The sequence below is a fragment of the Phalaenopsis equestris genome, unplaced genomic scaffold (genome assembly GCF_001263595.1).
Source record: "Phalaenopsis equestris unplaced genomic scaffold, ASM126359v1 Scaffold200668, whole genome shotgun sequence".
Lineage (NCBI taxonomy): Eukaryota > Viridiplantae > Streptophyta > Magnoliopsida > Asparagales > Orchidaceae > Phalaenopsis > Phalaenopsis equestris.
In genome coordinates this window covers 244,627-264,204 of record NW_018220479.1, presented here as the reverse complement: position 1 = coordinate 264,204, position 19,578 = coordinate 244,627, and the positions used below count along the sequence as shown (strand labels likewise).

The following is a 19,578-nucleotide window of genomic DNA, read 5'->3' as shown; positions in this document are numbered from 1 at the left end:
TATACTATGTCAAAAGCATAGAATTTTAAAACACAACTTGGGTTTAAAATTTGACTTGATCAATCCAGCCTATGCAACAAAAGCAAAACAGTAAAGATCTCCTCATGTAATTGCATCTTGAAGAAAGAAAGAAATCATTATATGTCACGATCAGGCCTAGGACTTATAATTAACCAAGACAAAAACTGAGTTCTATATTATTCTATCTCTATTACTAACAATTTAATTTTAAAATATTCATGAAAAAAACATAAAAAAAGCAATTTAATTAATAATTGAAAATTTATACATTTTCGGCTTTTGTTCTCGCCTTCTATACTAATATTTTCATCTTCTATTCATGTTGTTCAAAAATGTTAAGCCTAAAAAAATTATTTAAACAATATAATAAGTTATTTAAAGATAATTCAAGAGTGAATACACTTCTAAACTACAGTAACTCAAGGAAAAAAAATCAATATACTTTCATATCTTTATAATAAATCTTAGAATCTGATAATCTTTAATGTTTCTATAAGAAATCTTTGAATATACTAGTGAATGTATAATAACCTTTACTCATTGAAAAATACCAAATCTTTCATATGCATTTACTTTAACTTCATTTTTAATTTATACTATTTACATACACATCCATCTCTTCGAAGATTGTATGGTCTATTTTGAGAAATCATAGTAAATCTTTTTACAATTTAAAATGTATCCTAAATTTTGCATCCATTAGATTTCAACCAAAGCAATTGTATAAAATTCTACACGTTAAATCAGCTAATTCGATATAAAACAATGTAAAAATTTTTAATGGGTTGAAGATATAAATTTATGAAGTTATATGTTCAATTAATTTTAATTGACCCTTAATTACCTTCTTTAATCCTGGCTTTACTATTCTTCGACCGACTCTACTCGTAATACTTAGCGTTAGGATGCATTGGGGGCTTTCTTCCTTTCCCTCTTTGTGTTCTCGGTTATGCTCAATAGAGGGTCGTTTGAGAAGGCTATGATCGCGATGCAGTTGCACATGCGCTATCATAGCAAACCCGAGATCCACAATTAGAGGAAACCTTTAAGCTTTGGGGATGAAATAAGAGAATAGGAAACTCTCTTTCATGCTATTTGAGATATTCAATTTCTTCCAAAAGTTCCATTTTCATATTTGCCACGAATCATGCATCTTTTCATTTTTGGTCGCTGTATCATAGACAAGATTGCATCAAAAGCGAAAAAATTAGTTTGTGAACTTCGGCAAGAGTCTTAAGTTAGAAATTAACAAAAACAAGAAAGAACTAAATTGATAAGAAGAAGAATAGATACTATCAAAAAGGTTGGTTTATGTGGTGATACCCGTTTGAGGTACGTTTTAGCAAATCAGTTAGTTTTGGGTTAAATCTTATGAGCCAAGTTATTATGAAATCCTAAAATATTTACAAATTTTTTAGATTGTTTACTCGAGGCAGCAAGCTTGGGGCGAGCGTGTGAAAGCTAGTAGTACAACTCCAATAATTTTTTGTAATAATTTTATGTTAATTTAAGAAAAAAATTGATTAACAGAAACTTAAATTTTACAGTTTGATATTTTATTCTATAGGTTATTACAATCAACATAAAAGTTATTGCGACGCCTAACTAATTACTGAAGTTTGAGAATCTAGTATGACAACTGAGGTGAGCAAATATATTTCTAAATTTCAGTAATCTTTTTATTTCAAAATGTATGACTCCATATATGCTCTAGTTTAGCTAGATCTTTTATATTGTTATATTAAAAAGACACGCATGATGAGTATAATAGGGAAATATGTGCATGAAATGAAAGATATACATGATATAAGAGAAAAGTATGAAATAAGAAATATGAATGATATGAAAGAAATACATAAGATAAGAGATACAAAGGATATAAGAAATATGCATGATATGAGAGATATGTCTGATGATTATGTATGAAGACGCTTTATAAGAGGAAGAGTTCACCCCTTATGTATGTTAATAGATGAATGAAGACGCTCGGAAGAATACATGTTAGGAAGAATGAAATAGCTTGAATATGAATGCTTAAATGTGTGTGCTAAGAGGAAGAGTTCACCCCTTATCGTACAGGTAAAGGATGTTTGTATACCTACACGTGTTTTATCACCCCAGACAATTGTGATGTTTAGATCTCTTACCACAATGTCGATAGAGAATATTGATCAATAGCAAGCAAACAGAGCTAGCTCATCACCCCAAATAATTGTGATGTTTATATCACTAACCACTGTGCCGACGAGAGAATATTGAACCTATGCGAGTGAGGATATTTCCACCTCAGATAATTGTGATGTTTAGATCGTAAATCCCGTTCTAATGGAAGAATAGTTTGTTGACAGCGATCATCAAAAAGACATATGTGTATTTAAAGAGTATAAAATAAAAGTAAACTTAAAATAAATATATATGAAAGATTTGAGTATTTTTTCATTGAGTAAATGTCATTGGTACATGTTTTAGTATTCAAACATTTCTTACAGAGATATAAAAGATTAACATATTCCAAAATATTTCACGTAGATATGAATGAGAAGCATGCATATTAATTTATTTTTCTTAGTTACTAAAATTTAGAACTATGATTACTCCTTAGTTATTTTTAGTTAACTCATTATATTGTTTAAATATTTTTTTTAAGTTTTTAGCTTTTGAAAAAGATGAATAGCAAACGAACAAATGTGTATGGGAGGCGAGAACAACAGGAAAGATATAAATTTCTACTTGTTAATTAAATTGATTGTTTTAGTGGTTCTTTAATGAATATTTGAATATTGAATTGTTAATAATAGAATTAGAATAACAGAGAATTTATTTCCATCATCCGACCATATGTTCTCATCTTGGTTAATTCCAAGACCCGGGTTAGGTCACGATAATATACTTCTGTTCAGTATAAGTACTACGTTCTATTGGATTTCTGACTTGAAAGATTACTGCGCCAAGAAATCTTGATAATTTTTGTCCTGAGTAAATGACATTGTAATTAATGTGCATGTACACAGAATTTTACTATGCTGGCACAAAAGGAATGCAACAGTGTCTCTATCAAGTCACACATATATGAGCTCAATTATAAATATATTATTCTACAATATATATATATATATATATATATATATAGTACAGTTACCTATGCCATGTGAATGGGAAAGCTTGACCACATCATCTCATGACGAGCTCCTATATCAGATCAATTTTCAAATGCTTTTAAAGGGTCCTTTGGGTCAATTTCACTAAGGAGTGGTAGATCAACAGGCAGAGCATCTGGACTAAAACCACTTTCTTTAAGCTTCTCCACCACCTCCTCAAATAGTATCTTATTGCCGGAAGCTGTGAAGTGCAGCCCATCGCTGCAAACTCAAAAGAAATATAGTCACTTCTTTAGAAAAGAACTTGCGACAGAATTTACAGCTCTCATATACGAGGAAAAAAGAAAAGGAAAAGAAAAAGGATGGGCTGCTATTAAAAGAGCTTCTTCAATGGTAGAGTTATCACTATCAAATTACAAGATGGGGCTCATTGATTTTGCAAGAAAATGACAGAATATAATTATAATTAGTCTTTGCATACAAAATATCATGCAACATGGAAAAAAATGAAAGGTGACTCCAAAAAAATCTATTAAATTCTGGAATAAATTCAACTCAGGGGCTTTTAGAATATTTTCTATTTTATGTTTTTTTTTTTTTTCTGTATATATTTTAACATGAAACTCACATATCTTTGATATTCTTATTTGAAAAAATGATTTTAAAAATAAAAAATAAAAAACCATGTTTGATATTCTTATGTGTTTTCTATTTTTTTTTAAAAAATACATGTTTAGTTCTATCATTTCTCTTTTTTTTTCGTATGCTCATAATCCTTTTTATATAGTTTAGCGCATTAGTTATGATATAACATGATATAAAACTGTTTAAAAATATAGGGAAAATATTATATTTTTCTATAATAATAATATTCAGTATATTTAATGAAGTTTCACATTTTGTCTCTAAATGTCAAACCACTCATCCACCTAAGCATTCTCATCTCAGTAAAATTTAACTTTGTTTTATGCTTCTCTTTTAAAGGAGAAAATATTATGTCTGGAGTCCTGACGTACGGACTCTAATAAAAATTTGACGTGTGTCCTTGTCTAAAAAGAGGAGAAGCCTGAGACCCTTCCTGGTCATGAAGTACAACATGGTTGTATTGAAGTTTTTTTTTTTAAGTATAACCATGTTGTACTCTATGGTTTTCATATCAAATTGTTTATTTAGATGTTTTCTTACTTAGTACAACATGGTTATACTGAAGAAAAATCACCAGTACAATCATATTGTACTCCATGACCGGGTCTACATCAGGACTCCAGATGCAATAACTTTTCCTTTTAAAGACTAATATTCTCTCATAAATCAGTGAATGTCTCACTACCATCTTATAAAATTCTCAAGTACTTGCATGGATGAAATAAAATATTTAGTTGAGCTTAAAATTTTTATATGCTCTCTCTAAAAAAATCTCACTTTTAATGAAATTTTCAATGGGTACTCCATAAAATTTATGAGTGATTGAGCTTGCCAATTGAGCTCCTACACGCACACTACAATGTCTGCAACCGAACTGTTAAAGGATGTATTGACGAACAATGGAACTGGAAACTCTGAAATCATTGAAATCACCATCTTCACCCTGAGATTGCAAGCAAGCGGAAAACCAAGAACCCTATAACTTCAAAACCTAGAATGGATCAACCTCACTCCAAGCAGAGCTACCATCACTATGACCAGGACTCAGATTTTTACTCCGCCCCTGTCCCGCCCCGCCCCGCCCCCTCTCCTGCCCCTTGAACTAAGCCATGTTATGACGGAGGCAACTATCACTGCTTTAACCATCACCTCCGAAAAAGAGACCAGAAAGCGCATCCTCCATCTCCGCCTTCACACCCCCTTGTACTCTCCCAAGCATAGTCCTCCTCAAAGATCGCCGACGGATCGTTGCCAACTAGCCCCATCACAACCTTCTTTTGCAACCGTTGTTCCAAATATTTTACAAAGATAGAAAACTGAAAACAAAAATGATTCCAAACTGGGCTAAGGATTTTAGAGTTTTGTCTAGATTCAAATATGCAATGAAAGTGAACAAAAAAATAAAAAATACAACAATTTTTTTTATTATTTTTTAATTTCTTAACAATAAAGAACAAACAAAACTATAAGAGGAACTTAGATAAACAAAAAAAAAAGGAAAAAGCTCAAACCTAACATCTAAGTATTTCAACTAAAATTTTCTTAAAATCATATACTCATTTCCCAACAACTACTCTAAAAATTTGATGCCCAAAATTATTATAAAGTAATCGATCAAGTATATATGTCAATCAATTAATATATAAAATTAGAGCCTGCATATCAATCTCACGAGGAAACTTGTCAACTTTTCTAGCAAACTATGTTCAAGTTTACCTATAGATTTAGTTTGAAAGTTGAGATTTGTAGAAAATAAAATGTTCTAAAATCCTAATGCATAAATAAGAAAACAACACAAAAATCTTTAAGATTTTTTAGAGGTGATGAGGCTTGTGCTCCCGTGCACATGTTTAGTGATTCGTCGATGCTTTTCCTATGAGTTTCTCAGGTAATGGTTGACAACTAGAGACAAGTCCTCCTTAGCATGTGTCTAGGTCATAAAAAGCGTTGGAAACATTATTACAGTTAAGGAGACATAATCATGTAAAATTCCTAGAAATCTTCTAGTATTATATCTTGGTTGCAATTTCCTAATGATAATATGTCTATTTTACTAGCTATTGTGTATTAATATACTTGTTCTTTTAGTGAACAATTAGAAGTTCTACATCACAAGTGATTTTAACATCTTAATTGACCAAATTAGGAGTAAACGGTGATCAAAAGATTAACACATTAATATGCAAAATTCAAATGCACAATAAATATTTTGGGAAAGACTAAAAGAAATAACAAGGAAATCGCATGTCTTATATTCAAAGAGTATGAAAGAAAATTTAGTTATGATGTATGAGGTGACAAAATTGAAATTTTTATTAAAAATACCGAAAAAATAGTAGAAAAAAATATAGAAAACTCACAATTGAGCTAATAGTTCTTTGCAATATACCAAATTCCTCTTCATATAATGCAACTCCCCGTCAACCTTCTACGTACAGTATACCACTATCTCTCCCTCACAATCTTCTCAAAATTATCCAAGAAAAACACTCTATATCTCTTCTCTGAGGGAGAACCAAAAGAGAAGAGCTTAGGGTTTACAAGACTCTCCCTAGGCCAAAGAAGAAAACGGCCTCCAATAGTCAAGAGTCGCCCTAATCCTCTCAAAACTCTCCTTATATAACAGGGCTCGAAAAAACCCATAAAATTATTGCCAAAATGGTGTTTTGCAGAGCCCTGACATAGGCATGTCCGCATCGGGCATAGGTAGGTCAAATGGCGATGTAGCTATGCTGAGATATGATGTAATTGTGTTACCTGCTCAGTTATTAGCGCATTCCTTCACTCATTCAGATGGAGGACTTGGAAGTGATAAAAGTCTCATTGAACTCGGTGGTAGTGTTAACACCAAATCACACTATGAAACTTTAGAAATATATCGGAGTGCAGAATATAGTGGTGTTGGTAGTAATGGGGTCACCCACAACTTCATCTCTACATAAGTAGTGAAGCAATTGGGACTTCAGATGGTTGACACGGTTTTGAAATCCTGAAAGGGATGTGATAGGTGGAGAATAGAGCGGGGGATCTTGTAAAAGAATGATTTTAACACTACAATATATTTAGACGAAGGAGGATTTTGTTCCCTTTCATGTAGGGAGCACTAACATAATATTAGGTATAAAATGGTTGCTACCCTTAGATGAGACTAAGATGAATTATAAACTCCTAACAAAGGAGTTCCAACAGAGGCTCTAGTTTGTGGAAGATCTTGGTGACACTCGAGACTACGATTAGGGCAATACATGATACAGGATTAGGATTCTTCATCAAGTTGCATAGCTTTGAAGAGACATGACATGGAACTGACAGAGATTTAACACCAATCCAACAATTCCTACAACAATTTGTAAAAAGTTTTCTAGTTGCTAAGAAATTGCCTCTTCAAATAGAACACAAAAATCTAATAACCCTGAGGCTGAGGATTTTCACCTATATAGCTACCCCTAAGATTTCAATACAACACTACCAGAGCTAGTTGAATCTTCTAGTAGAAGTGAAGGCGATCAAATAAAGGAGACGGAGCTTAAGCTTCACATAGACTTAAAAAAAGACCCATTGAAGACACTTTGCAATGATCCAAAAACTATCGTTGTTTTTAGTTAAAGTGATAGATGTGTCTTAGATGATAATTTTGTGGAATACAATATGTGGTTGGCAATAGAAAATGAAACGTTCTTGTGTCTTACAGATGGAGTGGATGACTGTAATGCCATACATCTTAAAATGAATTGGGTTAATATAAGCATGTTTTCGAGTATTTTATAGAAAGAAAACCTAGGTCCCACTTTGGAAGCAAGATTTGAGCAGGATTTTAACCTAAATCCTACCAAACTACAATAGTGATTGTTTCTCTTCCATTTTTCTTTAAATTCTCGGTTTGGCAAATCCTATTGGAAGGCAGATTTATAGGATTTAAATAGGCTAAAGTGCACAAAGGGGTGGTGGGAAGAAGAGTGAAAAAGACGAGGGTTACCTTCCTCAGCAGTTTCGAGTAGGATGAATGAGAGAAAGATGAGAGTTTCAACTGTCTTTGTAAGCCAAAATGCCATCATTGCCTTCCTAGTTAAGGCCAATTGCAACTGTATCAGAGGGTTTCAGGCACAAGAGTGGCAAGGGTAGTGTATGAGGTGAAAGTAGGAGGGGGAAGGCAATTATGCGAGAGTTTCAGACAAAAGAGGGGTGAGGGGAAGACAAGTTAGGAGTAGGATTTAATATAATTTTATTCAAGTTGATCTCGATTAATGCACGAATCTAATAAGTACTCACTAACAATTATGTTACCAAGCTAATTATAAATATAAAAATTTATATTTTAATTAAATTATAATTAAGTAATTCCAATTAAATTACATATTAATATATATTTAATTAATAAAATTAAAAATAATTATTAATTAGTTAGTAAATAAATTATTAATAATTAATTAAAAGTATCATTTAACATAAATAAAAATTTTATTTAATTTGAATAATCCGACTTAATAATTACCTAACATATAATATTAATATTATATTTCAAATAGTAGATTTAAATCATGAAATATGTCGCCAAAGAGTTTTACAAGATTTACTTGAATTTAACATATATTATATTAAACAGCTTTCGAATTTAAATACGTAAATAGTACTTTTAAGTTAAATCCTGCTTATAACCAAATAGTCCCATAGAATCATAAACAACACTCCGGAAGCTTGATGTTTCAAGTAATGCAAACAATTTTAGTCAATTTTTTTTTCTACAAAAATTTCATAACTACACAAAAAACTATAATTGTTCAAAAACAAAATTGAATATTTTATTTATGGGCATAACAGAGAAATTTTATGCCTTCTACTTCATTCATTTCTTTTTGTACTTGTTGAATTCTAATCTGTTCATGAATCACATCCAATGAATAGTGTAAGATAGAGGAGAGAGAGAGGAAAAGGCACAATAATGAACAATTATTTGAATTGTTAATTACCACGTGAAATAATCCCCTTTTTTATAAGGAAATGGGGTACAATATATGAAATTACATGTCTTCCCTTGTTTTAATGGAGACGTTACAGAATATTTTAAGTATTAGCATCTATGTAAGCCTTTGGTTCTACTACCCTTTAACTCGGTCTACTAAAATTAGTTGGTCCTAGTTCGCCAAAACATGCTTGTTTGCCTTTTTTGAATAAGTGTTGTCGGTCAGCCTTTGATGGTCTTTAGATCAATGAGATTTGACCTGTTTGATTTGCTTTTGCCGGTCGGCTCTGCTAGAGTGGTTGTCGACTATCCTCGAATAAAGAACTCATGTCGATAGAGCAAGGTTAAGCTGGCAGGTAGAGGGTGAATCACCGTAATCCAAAAGGTGGTTTACTATTTGACGAGGTGATCCTTTGGGGATGTTCCATGTGGTTATGTGATGACCAATTCTCGCCCCCCCTAGTGAGAAATCTCAAGGGCATCCATGAGATAGATGGGGATGTTGTATTCTTCTTTTGAATCAGGCTATGATGAGAGGCAGGTTAGTGGCTCTGCTGAGCTCGATAGGCTTTAACCTTTCATTTTGAGGTCTTCGCTCGAACAGCCATTTACCCCGACTTAGGGGGTTGCACTTGATCAGACAGATTTTTCGGTATTCTGCTAGTAAATCACTTAACCTTTTATTGATGGACCTTTGGACTTCCGTCCATGGGAGCTTGGTCTTCCGTCCATGGGCCCTTGGTCTTCCGTCCATGAGCCATTGGTCTTCCATCTATAGGACCTCCTTAGCAGTACTTTTTTGTACTTTTTTCTGTTGGATTTTATCGAGATTTGTTCAGACGCGTATCTAACTTTTTCAAAGTGAAATTCACACAATATTAGACGTTTTAGGTATTATGTATTAGAGATTAGATGATGCGCCTATAAAATAAAAAGATAAAAGTTTATAGTGAAAGGCATGGGAAGGGGAAAAGTTATATAGAAAGCAACTCAAAATTTTAAGAAACCATTGTCCTCGAAATTCAACAAAAATAAACGGAGAAGGTTTTAGCAATAAAGCAAAAAAGTTGAGATAAGATAAGAATAATGATATGAGGATAAGAAGATGACTTCTTGTAAATAATAAGTATGCTTCACTAATTATAGCAGCCACCCCAAATAGTTGGGATAAGGAAATTGACTATAATGATACTTAAATTCTATCTTATATCCACCCTAAAATTCATACTAGCATGAGCGGAAAAGGTTATTCTCAATTGCTATCTTCTCACTTCACTGCATCATAGTAAAGATTTTCCCATTCTTTATGAGCCATCAAATTATCCAATAAAACGCAAGCATTTCCTTTTTCACGACAACAATTACAATTAGGACAACTTTGTTATGTTTTTAAGTTTAAGCCTCCAGAAGAAATTAAAAGTTTTAACTTGGGGTGTCAATGACCATAAAGACAGACAAGCAGATAGTTGCCTCAGTTGCCCAATGATTAAAAAGATATGTGAGAAAAATTAGCACTAAAATTTGATCAAACTAATAAAATTAATAAGAAAATATGTAGATTGGAAAAGATTTTAATACCTTAAGAAAGACTTCTCCCAAGAAGGAAATTGCTGCATTTTGGACCACATGTCGATCACTGGAATGTTAGACTCTGTAGCAACAGCTATGCATGCCTTCGCATAAGCACCAGCACTTTCATTAGTCCTCTCAGGCAAACCAGATGGGTTTTCCCCGAAAGGATTCCTGCATTTAAATGATTACAGTTAAGGCTACATTACCAAAGCATGGTAGTATATTCACTCTTTCTGGATTGTTTTATTTCTATACTTCACATGAATTTTTAACATAATTAAACAAGAACGTGACCTTCCCTGTCCCTAAAAATTTAGCTTCATGTACAGTATAAAAAATGTTGATAACAAACCCATATTCTTCCTCAAACCCAGTGTGTCAACTAAAGAAAAACTCTCCACGAACCAATTCCAAAAAAACAAATTAGAGCAAGTATCTAGTATTCCAATTGCAAAAGCCTTTGATATTTGGTTCGATAGCAGCTTAGACAGATCATGACAATATTCAATAAGGATAAGACGCCAAGCAAGCTAAATTTTGGTCCAATTCATGTTCCGCGCCCTGTCCCTGTTTAATTCAAATATGTACAAGCACCCAAAATAACTTTGTTTCAATATTCCCACTATACCTTGCTCCTGTTAGAAACTTACATGCAGCCTGGATGAGCAGTGGTTTCTAGTGCCACCTATATTAGCATTGGATTATTTCCAACCAGCAGAGTATATTCTAATAGCAAAGGAGTATCTCAAGGCACTAACAAATAATTAGAAGTGACGTGTTTCCCAAATCTTTCCAAATTCCTCCAGATTTCAGTGTCATTTGTGCAATCTTCAATGGTTTAGTAACAATACTATGTCAAAAACATTAAGCTTGGTAACATTTTAATCTGATAGCTTATGCATCTCACAGGAAGGAAAAAAGAATCCTCAGCAGCTCATGTACTTCTACAGAAATCAGACTAACAAATTAGGAAGTCGTAAGACCTGCAGATTGGATAAGAGAAAAACATGAATTGGCTACTTCTACCTTCTTTTCTTTTTAATCTTTTCAAAATTAAATAAATGAATAAATAAATTCATAAATTCGCTACCTATTCCATTTTGTGTGGAACAAAGACCACGCAGATGCTTATTCCTATCTTCACTTGTTATCATTTTTAAAGAGATTATTTTCCTCTAGTTCTATGCAAAGATGTTACACGCGCATTACTTTCTTCCAGATTTTACCATCCTTCTAAATTTTTATCATTGGAGACGATAATAATTAGATATTCTTGAATTATTGCAGGGTCCTGGTCATGTTTCTCATTTGAGAAAAAGATTCAATCAAGTAAGCCGGTGTATATAGGGGTGTAAACGGGCCGAACATGAGAGCATTGAGCTCCTGTTCGTATTCGACTTGTTTGAAATTGTTTGTGTTCGAAATCGGCTCGTGTTTGAATTTATTCGTGAAATTTGTGATCATGTTCGGTCCTATTTGTTTGAATTTGGCTTGAATTGTTCATTTAAGCTCGAAAATAGATAGTAATTAACAAACATTTTTGTTTCGTTCGAACAAGCTCAAAATGATTTGATTTGTTCAAATTGAGCTAATTCGGCTCGAATTAGCTCGAAAATGCTTTAAAAAGTACAGAAAATAAAAAAAATGCTTTAAATTAGAACATTTTATTTAAATACATTTTTAATTACAAGTTTTACAACATAAAAATTTAAACACTTTAAAATTGATGAAATTACAAATTACAACATGCCAGTTTACGATTAAAATAAAAGAAACAAATAATGAAATTACAATTTACAAATTTACAATCAAACATATAATAATGTGACTAATCCCAATTCTCAAGTTATCACTTTCTAACTTGTCAATTGAATCATGATCATCTTGCCTTTGGATAAACCCATTCAATACTCGTACAAAATTATTAGTAAACATATATAAAAATAGATTCATTAAACAATATACCGAATACAATAGTTTTTCAAAAATTAATAAGTTAGTATCGCAGTCGCAAATATATGAGAATAATGGTAATGTAAATAACAACAACAACAACAAACCTTTATCCCATTAAGTTGGGTCAGCAACATGAATCCTTTTTCTCCATTGCGTCCTATTGAGAATCATATTTTCATTTAATTCTAATAGATTAAAATCCATTTTTACACAACATGACCAAGCCTTTCTTAACATAAGTCGAATCTAAAACATCTACTCTCTTAACCGGTTCATCAAATGATCAATGTTTAATGTGATCAAACCATCTAAGATGACTCTCTCTAACTCTATCCCGGATATATTCATTTTGTATTTTGTTCACCACTGGAGCTACACCAACCCTATCACAGATATATTCATTTCGCATTTTGTTCAAGTGTCAAGCCACTCATCCACCTGAGCATTGTCACCTCAACAACACTTAAAGTTGCTTTATGCTTCTCTTTTAAAGGCCAACATTCTGCGCCATAGAGCATTGCAGGGCTTATCACCATCTTATAAAATTTTCCTTTCACGGATATATTCATTTCGTATTTTGCCCACCACTGCAGCTACACCAACCCTATTACGGATATATTCATTTCGCATTTTGTCCAAGTGTCAGGCCACTCATCCACCTAAGCATTCTCGCCTCAACAACACTTAACTTTGCTTTATGGTTCTCTTTTAAAGGCCAACATTCTGTGTCATAGAGTATTGCAGGGCTTATAAATTTTCCTTTCAGTCTAAGTGGTTCTATGACACAATAGACCCGATGCATTCCTCCACTTCAAACAACCATCTTGGACTCTACTAATAACATCCCCATCTATATTACCATCACTTTGAATAATAAACCAGAGAAATCCTAAATGTTTACACTTTTTAATGATATAATCATCCATAGTTACAACTCTGCCATTAGAGCCACTACTACTAAAATTATATTCTGTGAATTCAGTTTTAGACCTACTCAAACAAAGGTCTTTAGATTCCAATGCAGACCTCCATAATTCAATTTTTCCCTGAACTCTTTCTATAGTCTTATCCACAAAAAGGATATCATCAGCGAAAAACATACACCAAGGTACATCGTCCTATAAGTGTCTAGCGAGAGCTTTCATAACTAAAGTAAAAAAGATAAGGCTTAAAGTCGATTGCTGATATAGTCCAATTGAAATAAGAAAATGCTTGGTCAATCCTCCTATTGAAACACAAGTAATAGCTCTAGTATTCATATCTTTAATGACTTGAATATATGTCATATCAACACCTCTCTTCTCTAGAACTCTCCAAAGGACTTCTCTATGAACCTTATCGTAAGTTTTTTTTCTAAATCAATAAAAATCATACGTAGATCCTCATTCTCTTTGTATTTCTCCATCAAACCTCTCAATAAATGTAGCTTACATAGTAGACCTATCAGACATAAATCCAATTTGACTATGAAAAATCTTTGTATCTAGTCTTAACCTATGTTCAATTACCCTCTCATAATTTAAAGTATGACATATCAACTTAATTCCTCTATAATTTGCACACTATTGTGCTTCCCCTTTATTCTTAAAAAAAGGGACCAAAATACTCTTCCTTTACTCCTAAAGCATCTTTTTTTTTTTATTTTAAAGCAATGATAAAGGGTTTGGTAAGTCAAGAAATCCCAAATATCCTAAATATTTGCACACTTCAATTGGGATATCATCAGATTCTATTGATTTTCCACCATTGGTTTTCTATAAAGTCTCCTCAACTTTTTTTACTAATACAATGATAAAAGTAAAATATTTTATTATTATTAATGATATTAAGATCACTAAAGTCGATCGTATTGAAAAGTTTATCAAAAAAAGCTCACCTGTCTATGTTGAATATCTTCCTCTAACAAAAGTATTCTTGATCTTCATCTTTAATGCACTTTACTTGAATTAAATTTTTACCTTTCTTCCCTTTATATGACTATTTGATACATATATTTTTCATTCTCTTTAGTATATAATCTATTATAATGATCATTAAAAGCAGAATTTTTTGGGTCAAAACTGTTCTCTTAGACTCCTTATGAGTCATCATAAATTTTTCTCAGTTCTCTAAGCCTTTATATTTAAGCCAATTTTTATAGCACAAATTCTTCTATTTTATCTTCTCTTGCACATTATTATTCCACAACCAATTATTTTTTAAAAACTTTCCCTTTTGATTCTCCAAGTACATCATTTGTCGCTCATTTAATTGTGTCTGTTACTTTATCTCACATAGAATTCGCTTCTTCATGAACCTCCCAAACTTGAAATCTTAAAGTTTACTCATAAAAATAATTTTTTTGTATCTTTTAGATACCCCCATCTAATTCTATAACAATATTTTTTATATTTTTTATCTGAAAATTTTTCCTCTTAAAATCCAGAACTAATAATTAATGTTGCGTACTCAAAATTTTTACTTTGAATGACCTTACAATTTCTGCATTCTCGATGATCTCTTATTCTCATAAGAAATTAAGCAATTTGTGTTTTATTAAATTCATTCTTATGAGTAATAATATGCTCGCTGTTTTTCTTAAATAAAGTAATAACAATAACAAAATCACACGCTAAAGCAAAATCTAATATGGTTCTATCGTCTTCATTAATAATTACAAAACCATAATTATCATGAATATTTCTAAGAAATCTTCTACAAGTGTACCAATAAGTTCATTTAAATCACATCCAATAAAATTTATTTCTTGAAGTGCTATTTTTGTATTAATTCTTCTAGGTTATTTCAAAATTTATCTTTTGAGCATATATCTAAACCTACTTGAGGAGCATAAAAACATATAATATACAAAATTTTAGTATCAACAATAGTCTTTAGGGCTATAATTTTATCTCTAATTCTATTAATTTTTACACAACTATCTTTCAAACTCTTATCTATAATTACACCTACATCATTTCTAGTGCGACTCCTACCTGGCGCTGCTATAGCGACCCTTGCACACTTTTAAATGTATTCAGTTCATACAGCGCATTGCTTTCAAGAAACACCTTAACATTTACACAAAAATTAAAAGATTTCATATTATGATTTTTTGGCAAATTTTACGTTGGGTGTCAACCACCTAACGCAAACCTCCACTTTTCGCATCTGGGGCTTGGGATCTAGAAATGAAAGTTATAAATGTCTATTTAAAATATGTGACATTGAAACTCGAATAAAATTTAAAGTGTGCATCCCAGCTCTCAGTTATGAGATGAAGCGTTCAATTTCTATATGCACAGAAAACAAATAGAAATATCTAAAAATTATGCTAGAAATGAAAAAGGCTAAACCAAGCATTTCATTCAAAATGCAGATTTTTATATGATGAAATCACATTAAATGCAAGCTTATTTTGCATCAAAATGACCACTATGAGACTGATTAAGCATAGCAGAAAAAAAAAATTTAAGAAATTATAAAGTAATATCATTCTTATCCTCTAGCCAAAAATAAAAAACATAATAGAATTCAATAGAAATATCCAAAAATGGTAAATTAGAGTCAAATACATACATATAATATTTCAAATTTTCAGAAATTTATTTACTATATTTAAAAATTCACATAAATATAAAAAGTATATTATAATCAAATAATTTATATTTAATTTTTTGTCCATTTTATTCATTTTATTTGTTATTATTTTCCAAAAGAAAATAGCTATTTTAATTAATATCTATCTGCAATTAGAGACAGATTCGGGTGTCTTTAACTAAACATTGAAGCTTATTTGACAAGCCAATCTAAGAACATTTCAAAAACATCTTTCGACATATTTTAAGTAACTATATAGATAAGAAATGTTTAGATGAGTTAGATATTGAATGAAAAACTCGTGAAAAATTAGACTTAGTTATTTTCTCTCCAATTCTCTTCAAAGCGAAATTCCATCTTAAAAAAAATTTAAGAGTTGATCCAAATTTTACCTAAAGTTGGCTTATAGAATGCAACATCATTTACATCTATCATGAAATTCAAGTAATTGCCAAATCTATAAAATTGCTCTTACAGTTTTAAGGTTTTAATTTTTTCTATTATATTTTTATTAGACCAAAAATTAAACAATAGTTTTTTTTTTTCTTTTCCTTTTTCTTACAAATTTTTATAGAACTTCATAAGCAAACTAAAAATTTTTTATAAACTTAATTTTTGGATAGCTCTTGCCAAGAACATAGATTGTAAGGGCTTTTCTAGCCCTTCAGAGATCTTGCTATGTTAATATTAATATAATAGAATCTTAGATGACAGATGTCTACGCAAGAATATACATGGTGTCTAGTAAAGATTTTGCATTTGCCATGTTAATATTAATATAAAAGAATCTTAGATGATAGATGTCTACGCAAGAATATACATAGGGTGTCTAGTAAAGATTTTGCATTTGTTGTTTCTAGCTAGTTTTTATTCTTGCACTTTTTTTTTAATGTATATACAACTACAAGTCAAAATTTTAATTTCACACGCATTTTAATATTTGCAAATCTGAATAATTTTTGAAAAAGAACTTAATTACACCCTCAATTAGTTGTGTCACAGACATCATGTGGAGGATTACTTCAATAAATGGGAAGGTGATGAAGTTTTTAAGAGTACAAGTTTGTGTCAGAGACTTAAGTCAATTGCTATAGTAGCACGCTCTTTTTTTAATGGAAATTACTTAGCAAAGAAGAGAATGGTCAATCATTCTCTAATTTTAGACATTTTATCAAGGATGTTAAATATTGAAAGAGCCAATGTGCTACCACATGGCCTTGTAGGATTTCCATCGAGTTCAGTAAAAAATAGATCATATTGCAGTGTTGAGAGTGATAACAAAAGACCTCCAAACTCTTCTATAAAGGTGACAAAAGTTATTTAGGACTGTCCCAAGAGTAGACTAAACCCTTCAAATGTTTTTGAGAGCAAATCTTCAAGTTTTATTGAAATAATAAAATACATGTAATTTGAATAAAAAATTTAAGTTTAGTCAGAAAAAATAACTCCTAAAATGACACAAAGTAGACCCTATTCCATAGTTTATGGAGTGCCTAGTCATTACATCCCTTTGTGTCGCACTTTTGAATCAACACCCCCTCCTATAATTTTTCATGCAAGCGGAGACCTTTGTTGTAGCCATACCGTCCAAGGGTCCATGCAATGAATGGTCCTCTATATAACTTCTAAAATAAGGGTCTGTTTGTTTATTATCATGGCCGCTTATGATTCATAGAATGATTGTCCCCCCTTAAGAATTTTGAAGAAAGACATCTTTTATGGTCATATTTTCTCATGGTCCATGCAATAATAGGTCGTCCTAGAGACTATTGACTAACTTTTATATATAGTTGTCTCCACCTGCAGTTTCTGTGATTTCCCTCTTAAAAAATTTTAAATAAAGAGAACTTTTTCCATTACTCTCAAGGTTCAAATAATGTTGGGTAGAAACTTTTGATTGGTGAAGGCACAAGTGATTCCTCGATCAAGCAGTAGGAGATAGCAGCGCAGACATCCTTAAGTGGATGATCTTAGATCCACGGTAGAAATAGTTAAAATCCAAGAAAATTTTGATAGTCTAGACTAGTGGCATTCACAAAAAATAGGAGAATCTCGGACCACGATTTAGCCATAACATAGTCTAGAAATACAATGGTGATATCATCACTAGAGTTTCTTTAGTCAGGAGGTGAGAAGATGAAAACTTGACCTTTATTTCAATGGCAAAGCTTCCTTAGTTAATTTCTAATAAGGTCTTTATATAGTGTTAGGTGCTGTATAGGGTTTCTAAATTGGGTTGTTTAGATAAATAGACATTATCTACATCTGTATTATCGGATCCATAAATTATCGAGCCATCCGAAAACTTTCTAATTAGACTCTATCCAGCACTAAGTTCCCTCTAGAGCTTCAAGTTGAGGTGCCCTCTAAGATTTTTTTTTTTTTTTTAATTTATATATGACTTTATCCTTCCCCACTTAGTGGGATAAAGGTCTGTTGTTATTGTATATGACTTTTTCTATTACTTGTCATTCTAGATATTTTTTATTAAGGACACTATCTTGCACTAGGTAGTCTCTAAACCTTTTAAAATTGCATGCCTTCTAATATTATTTAAATTATGAAGCCCTCATGGACTTTTATGCAAAGAGAAGATTCTCTTGGAAGTTTCTTGTGAAACCCCCTCCATACATCAAGATGCCTTTTAACTAAATTCATGCCTTGAACATCAACATAGACATCCCATCTAGATAATAGTCTAAATAGGATTCAAGTCTACTTTTCAATTACAAAATACAACGACCATAGCATTTTTTGACAAAAATTTAGGAGAAGTGCTTTAATATGTAAACAAAATGAAGTGAGAAGCTGCTTGCCCAGGATGTAAAATTGAATGTGGCTGCACTCAATATTGCCCTCTCAGCATCATCATTTCATGTCACACAAATGATTGTTGACCTCATTTTTGAGGTCATTTCTTTTTTCTTAGGGTCTTGGGATCTAGCTCTAGGAGTTCCTATTGATCGTCTTAGAAAACTAGAATTATGACACACCCTTTTAGAAATTACTTTTAGAAATTCTAACCACTTTCTATTTTTCTTTGATGTCCTGCATTTATGGCACAAGACCATCGTCTTATGAACAAACGGTTATGGGCTATTTTGTGAAAACTCAAGGGAAAAGTTCCTAATAGGACTCCAAGCCTTAGGAAAACATCGTCACGACTTTTTCGTCACATACACACACCAAATGCACCAAATTCACAAAATTTCACGAGGACGGTCTTCAATTGAGCCTAAAAGACAGGTCCCCGGGTGACCCCCGGCGACCAATTGGACTGCGCCAACGCGTCCGGGACACCAATTTTTGTAGGAAAGAACACCCATATTGCTATATTTTTGACACGAGAAAATTGACACGCAAATCGATGAATTCGTCAAAACGATCTCTAACGGCAAAACAGACCACGCCGATGCGCCCGGAATGTCGAAATTACCCAAGGAAGACACTCATTTTGCTTGGGCACCGCGCACGATTAAATCACATGAAATTATATATATATATATATATATATAATCCTTATTTTCTTTTTAAAAAATACCTTAAATGTCTAATTCCTAAATCCCTAACTCACGCATGCCTCCCTCTCTTGGTCGTGAAACCGTGTCCCTTAGCCGAGCCTGGTTCTCCTCGCGTGATGCGCTGGCTCGAGGTCCCCTCGTCGTACACTCCCCACTGAAGCTCTGGCTAAAAGCTTCCACGCCGTGCCACAAGAGCTGCTCCTCTGCGACAAAGCCTACCCTATGT

At 32.2% G+C, this 19,578-nt stretch overlaps 1 protein-coding gene across 1 annotated transcript in view; it reads right to left on the bottom strand.

Moving 5' to 3' along the window:
* Nucleotides 1-3,159: 3,159 nt before the first annotated feature.
* The window catches only part of LOC110035904 (GDSL esterase/lipase At5g45920), a 28,650-nt gene continuing 12,231 nt past the window's right edge, over nt 3,160-19,578 (bottom strand). Inside the window, exons 4-5 of the mRNA XM_020740235.1 lie at nt 10,303-10,467; nt 3,160-3,380 (exon numbers count right to left, since the gene is read on the bottom strand). Coding sequence (XP_020595894.1) covers nt 3,221-3,380; nt 10,303-10,467 — 325 coding nt within the window. The 3' untranslated portion in view covers nt 3,160-3,220. The remainder of the gene's footprint in view (nt 3,381-10,302; nt 10,468-19,578) is intronic.